Here is an 11,076-nt window from a genome sequence, read left to right as displayed (position 1 = left end):
TGGGCCGCGGTTGCGCTGTGCCCATGACGAGTCCAGCTCGTCATAAACCCCGCCCGCTAATGTAACGGCCGGCACAGGGCGGGGAAAGGGCGTGGCACTGAAGGGGTTAAAACTCAGACACCAGTGTGAGGTCACAATACATATGTATCAGCAATACTAAAAAGAGGCCCAAAACCGGGGCCAAAACAAAACTTTCTTCCACAACAAACGGAGAAACAAAAACCTCACCCGCTTGTTCTGCGCTGCCCCGTGGACAGCTGGAGGACGGCCCAGACTCTAGGCACCTGAACACACAAGCATGCACAGTGTAATGGGAATAACTGGTTTACCAACTACAGCTAAATCTGAAACCTGCGATGAGGCTTTGTTTCCGTAAGTGTACCATTTGTGCTGCTTTAAACAGAGGAAAGCCGTGAAGAATTTGTCATTTAAGCAAAGCTCCCCAGCAATACGTTTTGTGACATACCCTAGTAGGAACTAACTGGATTTCATGTCAGGACTGCACATGCGTCCCCTAATGGTGCAGTCAATCCTCTGAGACGCATCCCGTTTAGCGTAAACACAAAAGAAAATCACTTCAAAGTTTGTTTAAATCAGCTTTATTTATAGAACTATACAACCAACCATACCGGTTAGTTAGCTTTACAGTTCACAACGTTCAGCATTTAACACCCAAAATGTAAAACAGTAGATACTCCTTAAATCACAGGATAGCACAGTAAATAATTTAAAATGTACTTAACAAAAGAGAAAAGCTTGGTTCATCTGGATGTTGCGATTAAAAAGGTGTCAATTCTTTCATTGCAATAGATGTAATAAAAGTTATACCCAGACATACGGTGCATTTTTCCGACACCGCTGCTAGTCACATGCAAGTGATTTTCTATTAATACAAGACAGTTGCTCGACTAAACAAATAGCATTGAAGTAGGAATCATGCTAAAATTGAAGTCACCAAACATTCCGCACTCAAACGATTGCCATTTACTGGTGCAGCAACAGTTGTATGTGGCGATATAGTGCCACTTCTCTTAAGGACAATTGTTCTTTGAGTGAGCGATCCTACCACGGTTATGAATTCAGTGGTGCCTGTAGGAGACCTACTGCTTCAACACTTCAGAATTAAATTGCATACATTGAATGTTTTACTACAGATGTCATTAAGCTGGTTAGTCTTTCTTTTCCGACCTGCAAGTGAGACATGCAGATTTTGATTAAGACCTGGAATTCATTTTGACTCCACAAGGATTGGTCTTAATTTTTTCATGATTAATCAGGTATTGTGCTCAAGGAACCACAATACAAGTTGTCTTCATAAGGTGCTCTTGTGCTCATTGTCAAATTAGTGTCACTGCCCGAAGTAAAATGCTGCTGTTGCTTTAATCACAATTAAAATGTTCCAAAATTTTAGGCAGGATAGTGGTTTTCTAAGATTTACGAGTGCAGAAAAAGGGGATGAAGAAATGAGATAAACCATGAAAAGTACATTTCGGTAAAAAAAAAAAAACTTTTACATCTTACGACTTTGGGGCTGTCTTCATATCAACAGCTCACTCAGTGTTAACACCCAAGCCTTTGCAGCCAAAGTGAATTTAGAGGATGCTGGATCCTCTCAAGTGATTGCTTCACGCTTTGAGCATTTTGCAAAGTTTACTCCTGGTCACATAAATAAATCGAAGATGTTCAGTTTCGAGACTTAAAGGGCATCTTTAAGAGAGGACTCGTCTGGATTTCTCGAAATAAGTTATAAATTGCAGACTAGTCCAACATTCAAGTTGTTTCAAGTTTTTATACCAGCTTTCATACAATACGCAACAGCAGGCAAGTTCCAATATACTAAAGTTTAAGTGCATGTAAACAGTGCAGCATTTTAGAGAATGGAAGTTGCCACATTCTACTTTTATAAAATCTAGGTTAATAATTTACTTCTGGACTCGTACTTTCCAAAGAAGCAATACTGATTAATAGCAAGGGGTAGGAATTTAAATTCCAAGATAAACCGGAAATGAAGCAAGGATAAACACTGTTTCTAATATCCTTAATAGTATACCGTGTACCAAACATGATGAATCGGTTTGTAAACTATGATATCGACACATTTCAGAGGTGGGGAGGGTGACACCTTCACAGAATAAGTGTAGAAACTATACTCCGTAGACTGAAGTAGAAAGAATATTATGCTTGTAAAACTCTTTCGAAAGCAGAAGTACTGATTTAGAGTAGAATGACAGATCCTCTATAGCAACACACCCAACAAACTAAAATAAAAAAATAAGTATGCCAGGTGTTGACTGAACCCAGCACACAATTCCCAAGGTGCTGTAAAAAAATTCATCCATAACCCCATGAAACAGGGTGGGGCCACCAAATCAGAAAGGATCAGTTTCCTACAAAGACCGAGTTACCAGCATAAAAAGGGGTAGGCGGATTGCTACATTTTGCATTGCCCTTGGCACTCTTAAGTGAGATTCTGTTTAGAGATACAAAATATCCTGTTTGTCAATTAATTTCATTAGGAGAGGGAATGGCAGCATGGGCCATTCATTAAACAATACTGCTATAATACCAGTTGCTTGGTCTGTTTACAGCCTCCCGTACTTGATTTGCCCACCTTACTCCATCAATATCAACCCTGGATATCCATCGGGTTAGGAGTAGCTCCACATGCCAAGTGAATCTTGGCACCTTTAAGCATGCTGGCTCCAAAAACATCGAAGCAAATCAAAGATGCAGCTGGCAGCAAAGGCCTTGCATCAGTTACAACGGATAAAGTTGCGAAGGATCAATCTTTCCCCCAAATCAGTCAGCAAAATACCACAGCAAGGGGTAGTTACGCTACCACACACGTGTCACAGTATATTCTTATTGCGTCGTCCAAGAAGTCAAAACAAAATATGTAAAAAAAAAAACTGAAAAACGATTACTATCAACACAATGTATGAGAATGATCTATCTAAATTTTAAACTCTTCGTATGTTCTTTAACAAGGAGTTAATTTTATTTCATTAAACAGAAGCACACCCGAGTGCTCTTGGACAACAGACTTTACAGCAGTGCTCCGGTACCGCAACGAAACACCCAGGCCTTTCCCCATTGGTGGCTGAGAGGCAAGTGGTGTGTGTGTGTGTGTGTGTGGGGGGGGGGGGGGGGGGGGGTTACACAGAATCAGTGTCTCGGAAAAGAGCCCAAAAGAAACCAGGGGCACAAACAAAAACGGCACACATTGTCCGACAGGTTTTTCAAACCACATGATAAAATCCATTCCTTAGGTGATAATTTTACTGAGCACTCAAACAGCAAAAATAGCCATTTGAACGTCCTTGGCAGTTCTATCTACCTTTACTCATGACGCCTAAAAGTAGTAATATATGTTCCAATGTGCTCCTCTTTTTCCTTCTTACACAGCAAGTGGATTCTTTCAACTCTATTAACTTCTGGATGTACCACTGCCTGCTTAGCAACCGCTCCTTTCTGATTAGTGTTATACAGCAACTTACAGTGTATCACTTCTTGTCTACTACCCACTTCTCGTGATTAGTTACTACCCTTTAAAAGTGACAATAAGGACACTGGCAATGTCACAGGTGGATATACAGAATGAGAGGTAGTACAGTTTCTAATAAGTGATTTGTCAATGCTTAAGCGGGCTGCTCCCCTACCCACCACCCTCTGCTTCCTTTACTACACTGTAGCTCATTCAATGATATCCCCACCACTGATGGGCCTCTGCATCATCATGCCCGGTCTTCAAAGATCTATTGTTGCATTCTTCCCATCGCTTAATCTTCCCACTCTCCACCATCACAAATTTCCACTCCACGCTAGAGTCCCCTGGCAAAAGAACAGAATCAGACCAGAAGCCATCCTTGTCCGGCTTGAGCGGCACAAAGACATCCCACTCCCCAAGTGATTCATGATTTCCTGTGACTGCGATCAATTGAGAGTCCGAATGAGTAATGTAATGCACTCGGAACTTGACACTAACATTTTGGGGCATGGGAGTTACAGCTGCAATCTTTCTCATTTTAGAATCGCCCTCCAGGTTTTGTAGCAGTGGTTCAGCAGTATGAAATTGTTTGCTGTCATCACTGCTCAAGTGCGAGGTGTGTGAAATACATTCTTCACCAGTACCAGGTACATACTTTGTAGCTTCAAAGCCCTGGGAGGTTTCCAGCATTTTCTCTTGCACACTGAACTGTGCAACTTCTGATGTGATAGAAATATCTGGTACTGCCCCCGGGACCCTATATTCTTCTCCTTCAGCGTGGATAAGATCATTCTCAACTTGATTCACGTGTACGGCTGGAGCACTGGGAGAAAAATTCAACGAATCGTGCTGCGCACTTAAAGCTTCCTCTGGACCCGATGAGTCCATCGGAACCTCTTGCCCACTGAACTTTGTTTCACCACCCTCCTGAAGACTGTGCCCTGGTTCTTCATTGGTATGGGGCGCATCTAAGACAGCCTCCTGCCCACCCAACTGTTTCTCCTCAGGAAAGAGTATCGCATTTGGCACACCCTCGTGCATGATGGGCTGCTCTTCATCACTGGGTAGAACGGTCAATGCACGGTCCTGAATGCTGGAGAGTGGGGCTTCAACAGCAGCTACACCTCCAGGCACAGCTTCCATGGACATTGCCTCAGCAATTTGCAAAGCTACAGCCTCAGTCTCCACTGGCACAGTAGGCTCGACGGCTGATTCCACAGTGGTGTGATCATTCCACAAAGAAGCCTTCTTCTGCTCACTGGACTGCACTGCTTCAGCATAGGGGGTAGCCTGCAGTGCAGTTTCTTGGACATTGGTCTGGTCTGCCTGTTTAGTAGGAACATGGAATATCTCCTCATGCACACTGCACTGCTCAGCTTGAGCAATGGGACTAGCATCCAGCAGAGCTTCTTGCACACGAACAGCCTGTGTAGCATTCATAACACCCTCTTGCATTCCGATTTGGGCAGACTCACCAATTTGTACAACATTCAACCCATTCTCCAGCATGCTGGACTGTGCAGCTTCAACACTTCTGACTGCACAGGACATAGCCTCCTGCACATTAGAATGACCTGCAGCTCTCGGCTCCTCCCACACCGTGAACTGTGCTTTTTCAGAAGCGTTTAGGTTTTGCAAACTGGATTGAACCTCTTCAGCACTCTGGTGAACGCTGTGCTGCACCACTTCTACAGCAGATGCAGCTACTTTCAGTTGTAAAAGTTCACTAGAGTCCTGATACACAGATTCGGGTGCTGGACCACTTTGTGGGGCTTGCTGATCGACATGTTCCTTCGCATTTTTATCACACTGGTCGCTTCGAGTTGTATCCACTTTTAGAGGGAAATCTTGATTTGACGAAAAACTTGCTGTGGTGTTACAAATCTCAGTTTCTTCAGGTTCCGAAATCATTTCTATTGGGCAAAAGAAAAAACACACACTTAGTTTTGTTCATCGGCTAAATGGTTTAGATAAAAACAATGTAATCGTAACAATGTATTTTATCTCAAATTTTCAAGTAAATAATGTATTTGTGAACCGAAGAGTAAAAAGAATTCGTAAGACTTCACATTCCTTTTCACAGGTATGAGAGTAATGTTACTAGCCATGAAGTAAATTGATGGGGAAAGTCTTATGATACGAGTATGAAATATCTATGGTGTGCAAATAGGAAAACTAGAGAACATCTGCTCGATTCAGTTAAACAACTAAACATTATGAATACCCAAGGCATTCTGCCCATATCTCAGTAAAGAATCTGTTAACAATATCACACCTTCAAAATGCCACCCATTTAAACTACCTAGCAACGGTGTTGATTTGATTAAACATTTTCATTTCGGCCATATCGACATAAGCTATGAAAGAACAATTGTTAAAATGCAATACATCATAAAACAGAATAAAACATTAAAATATACATCCAAGACTCAATATCATACAAGCTAAGTAATTGTATGATTAAACAAAAAATGCTTTTCATAACGTGCATCGCTTTCCCGATGTAAGAGAACGCTAAAACAAACAGGGGACACCACCGTGAACAGGAAACATGCCATCATTGTGATCCCTGTAAGCGGGCGCAATAAAGCACAAGCTACTTACCTTCGGTAACGATATATCTGTAAGAAACATTAGTTATAGATTCCTTACCTTATAGATTACTTACCTTAGAATTACCCCCAGGCATCAGATTGGATCCGGAAAGTTTTCGTCTGCAGTACCTCTGCGTGTCGGAAGGTGGTGTCGGTCGGCTCCGCGTCCGTCATCGTGATCGCCAGGATGACGTCGCGGCAGCTACTTAGACACCACCCTCGCGTAGGGACGTCAGTTCTGTACACGACTTTCCGCACCAGAAACGCAGAGCCATGCAAGACACCATTGGTGCACAAAACTAGAGCCCTTAAGGGATGTCCTACACCCTAGAAATCAGTTTGCCGAACGGGGGAGGATGGGTGGGGCGGTAAGGAATCTATAACTAACTAATGTTTCTTACAGATATATCGTTACCGAATGTAAGTAACCTGTGCATCTTACAGAAACATGTTAGTTATAGATTCCTTACTTTAGAATAGATACCCCAGCAATACCAACCCCGCTGGTGGGTCTGCGAACCAAGATCACACCAGAAAATACTGGAGAACACAACGGCCAAAGAAGCTGTCTCTCCGGACTTGGCTGTCCAGGCAGTAGTGTTTGGTGAACGTGTGCAGAGATGCCCACGTGGCTGCCTGACAGATGTCATTCAGAGGCACTCCCCTTCCCAAGGCAGTAGTGGCTGCAGTCGCCCTGGTGGAGTGAGCGTGTAGCCAGACTGGAGGCTCCTTTTTAGCTAGAGAGTAACAAGCCTTAATACACAACACGACCCATCAAGAAATGGTGTGTTTGTGTACGGCCCGACCCTTCTTTGCACCCACGTAACCAACAAAAAGTTGATCATCCACCCGGAACGGTTGAGTCGATCCAGATAGAAGGAGAGCACACGTTTTGGGTCCAGACGATGGCGCCTCCCTTCTGCCTTTGAAGGATGCGGAGGCAGAAAGAAGGTGGGCAAAGTAATGGTCTGCCCGATGTGAAAGGCAGTGACCACCTTAGGAAGGAAGGATGGATGGGTCCGGAGAACCAACTTGTTCGGATGAACAGATAGGAAAGGAGGTTTTGAACAAAAAGCCTGGAGCTCATGCTGGAGCAGAGTTTTCTGTTGAAAATTTATCGTGTTTTAAGCTCCAGTTTCGTTTAACTAAAATTATTAATTTTAAAATTACTAATTCGTAGTTTGTTTTGTTTAGTCGGACTTACCAACACTACTAATGAGAGAAAACTACACGTGGGAATGCGTATATGTTGCTTAATAATAATGTGCAGTTTTAATTAAATGAATGTTGCAAAGTGCTATTTGTTTGGAGCACAAAACGCTTTTGAAATAACGTGTATTAATGCTTTATTGTGTTGCAAGAGGCTAGATAATTACATACACATAAGGGTATTAGTGGGAATTAACACTGTTCTATCATTATGCTGTGGTAACGTTGTTTTGTGTTTCTTTTAATTAAGATGGTTCGTTTTGGCCTAAAACAAGATGGCTGCCTTTTACAGCCTGCGCTCGAGTGAGTGAATTTTGATGGGAGGCCTTGCTGAATATGGTCGAGAGTCACCTGACCGTAGCTTTTGCCTGCTTAGAAAATCTTCCGTGAGGATGGCAGCTCCGGGCGTGATTCCAGCTGGCCTTGGACAGGGATAAAGTCACAATGAACAATTGCGGTGGCTCTGCTAAGATATCGAGGAAGAACATTTACGAAAGATACATTTGCAAACTCGAGTTTCCTTCTTCCGTCTTTTTATTTTTGTGATTTTTCCTGAGCGGAGATTTTCTAAATGTAACCGAGAGACTTCCTTTCCTGTTCGCCCTGCTCAGCGGCTCAACGGATATCTAATTTTTGTTTGTTACTTTTGTTTGTAACATTCTCTATAAATATGTTAGACTAGAGAGGGTCCGTGTTCCATTGCGCTCATTACTTCCATTGCGTTCCATTGTGGTTCATCGCGTTTTGGACTTCTTCCTGAACCTATGCTGAGGACGGCATCTCAAGAGACTTTACAGAGAGACCTGTCCTGACCCATTTAGCTAGAATAGGCAACTATGAGAATAATGATTTTGCCAATGATTGACTTTCATTTTGAACTAATTTAGATAAATAAGCATTGATTGAATTATGGTGTTGGGTGTTAATTTCTTGTCATTTATTGAGTTTCAAATGTATTTCCTATGTTTAAAATCGTGACTCGAGGCAATATCATTCAGGTCGCATTGACCTCATTGTAGATGCAGATTGGTTCTCCTATATTCAGTGTGGATAGAGTAATAGTGCGAATTTAGTGTGATGGGCCCTAGTGTATGATGTATGTTTGTGCGTGTGACTGTGGATTTACTCTGTCCGCGGAAGCAGGAAGATTTTATATGCGCCGATCTGCAGCACTCACTCACTCTTCTATCAGACGTGATGGCTACAAGGAAGCAGTCATAAGAGTCAGAAGGCGTAAATGACAGTTATGCAGCGGCTCAAAGGGAGCACACGTGAGATAGGTCAGCACAAGGTTCAAGTCCCACTGAGGCATAACAAAGGGGATTGGAGGAAAAAGATGTATTAAGCCTTTTAGGAAACTGTTAACTACCGGGGACTTGAAAAGAGAAGGTTGATCTTGCATCCGAAGGAAGGCAGACGGCTGAAAGATAGCCCTTGATAGTGCTGGGCCAAAGAGAAGAGACAAGAGTACTTCAGAAAGAGGGACAGAAAGGGGATCCACAGCCTTTGCTGTGCACCATGCCACAAATTTGTTCCACCTACAGGCTTATACCATCTTAGTAGAGGGACACCTGGCTGCCAAGATTAAATCACACTTCAGGAGGCAGGTCGAAAGACATCAACTGCTGCCGGTCAATCTCCACGCAAGGAGATGGAGACTGGACAGGTTTGGGTGGAGAACCGTCTCCTGCTGCTGCGACAGAAGATCCTCCCTAAGAGGCAGTCTGATCGGAGGACCGATTGCCATGTTGAGCAGCTCAGGATACCAGACTCTTCGTGCCCAATCCGGAGCCACAAGAATGACTTGGGCACAGTCGAGCCTGATCTTCAGCACTCTGGGCAGAGGTGGTATAGGCGGAAAGGCGTACAACAGACCACAACTCCATTCGCGACGAAAAGCGTCGCCGAGCGAGTGCCGCCTTAGAAATTCCAACGTGAAGAATTGCTGACATTGCGCGTTCTTTGGTGGCAAATAGATCTAACCAAGGCTCTCCCCACTGCTGAAAGAGACCTTGCACCACCTCAGAGTGAAGACGCCATTCGTGATCCATCATGCACCTGCGGCTGAGTTTGTCCGCCAGGGCGTTCAGAGAACTGGCCAGGTGTTGAACCACCAAGGAAAGGCCCTGATGTTCCAGCCATTTCCAGAGGCTGAGGGCCTCCTGACATAGGGTCCACGACCCCACCCCACCCTGTTTGTTGCAATACCACATGGCAGTGGTGTTGTCCGTGAACACCTGCACCACTCTTCCCAGGACAGAAGGAAGGAATGCCTTTAGTGCAAGACGAATCGCCCGGAGCTCCAGAAGGTTGATGTGAAGCCCGGACTCCGCCGTAGACCAGAGGCCTCTGATCTCCGCCTTTCCCATGTGGCCGCCCCATCCCAGAAGGGAGGCGTCTATCACCACAGTGTGGTCTGGTTGGGGAAGGGAGAGGGATCTACCATTGACCCAATCCTGGTTCGTAAGCAACCACTGCAGTTGTTGAGCAGTTCCCTCTGAGATCTGCACAAATCATATAGATTCCCCATATGCTGTGCCCACTGGAACTTCAGGTCCCACTGCAGAGCCCGCATATGCCACCTGACATAATTGACCAGCAGGATGCAGGAGGCCATAAGGCCCAGCAGCCTCAGGGTCAGTCTGACCGAAACCAGTGATAGAGGCTGAAAGATCAAAATCATGCCTGAATATCCTGGACTCTCTGTTCGGGAGGATAGACCCGAAACAGTGTTGTGTCCAGAACCGCTCCGATGAAGAGGAGCGTCTGAGAGGGAATCAGGATCGACTTCGGCACATTGATGTAGAACCCCAGCGAATGCAGGAAGTCGGCCATAGTCTGGAGGTGGAAGACAACTTCCAGGGGCGAGCCAGTCTTCAACAGCGAGTCATCGACATAGGGGGAAGACTGAAACCCCCGATTTGCGCAGATGAGCTATGACCACCGTCACTTTCGTGAACACCCGAGGGGCACTGGTAATGCCAAAGGGGAGCACGGTAAACTGAAAATGCTTGTGGCCTACCATGAACCACAGGTAACGCCGGAATGACAGGGATGTGAAAATAAGCATCCTGCACGTCCAAGGCTACCAACCAGTCTTGCAGGTTGAGGGCAGACAAGACCTGAGCAAGTGTCAACATCTTGAACTTCTCCTTACGGAGGAAGCGATTGACGTCCCTGAGGTCCAAGATGGAACGCGGCCCTTATCCTTCTTGGGAACCAGAAAGAAGTGGAAAGAACAACCATAACCTACTTCTAGGACAGGAATGCGCTCGATGGCTCCCTTGACCAAGAGAGCCATAACTTCCTACTGGAGAAGGGCCAGATGATCCTCCGACATGCAGTGGTATTGCGGTGACCTGGCTGGAAGGGTAGTCTTGAAGTGGAGAGTAGCCCCTTCAGACTATTTGCAAAACCCACTTATCCGACGTGATTGTGTGCCAACGGGGCAGGTGATGGCGAATTCTGCCACCCACTGGAGTTTGATGGGCCTGAAAGGTTGGACTAGGAGGGTTTGGAGGCTGCTGCAGAGGAGGAGGAGGGGGGGATGTTGGCCCCCGGAACCTCGCCGGTTGTTTCCACGTCCCGTCCGCGCGAAGTTGGGTAACTTGCTACGGTCTGTGGCCCCGAGTGGGATGTAGCAGGGCACCCCTTCCGTAGCCACAAAAGGGGCGAAAAGCAGACTGCGCCAGACAGCTGGAGAAGCCCAAGGGCTTAGCCATAGCCCGTGTGTCCTTGAAGCGCTCTAGGTCGCGGTCTGCTTTGTCACCAAAAAGGCGATGGCCA

At 45.3% G+C, this 11,076-nt stretch overlaps 1 protein-coding gene across 1 annotated transcript in view; it reads right to left on the bottom strand.

Moving 5' to 3' along the window:
- Positions 1-583: 583 nt before the first annotated feature.
- Positions 584-11,076, bottom strand: part of STBD1 (starch binding domain 1) — a 70,823-nt gene continuing 60,330 nt past the window's right edge. The window contains exon 2 of the mRNA XM_085640969.1: positions 584-5,400. Within this exon, the coding sequence (XP_085497095.1) occupies positions 3,698-5,400 (1,703 nt within the window). The 3' untranslated portion in view covers positions 584-3,697. The remainder of the gene's footprint in view (positions 5,401-11,076) is intronic.

The sequence above is a fragment of the Triturus cristatus genome, chromosome 2_2 (genome assembly GCF_964204655.1).
Source record: "Triturus cristatus chromosome 2_2, aTriCri1.1, whole genome shotgun sequence".
Classification (NCBI taxonomy): Eukaryota; Metazoa; Chordata; class Amphibia; order Caudata; family Salamandridae; genus Triturus; species Triturus cristatus.
This window is presented reverse-complemented; position numbering and strand designations above follow the sequence as displayed.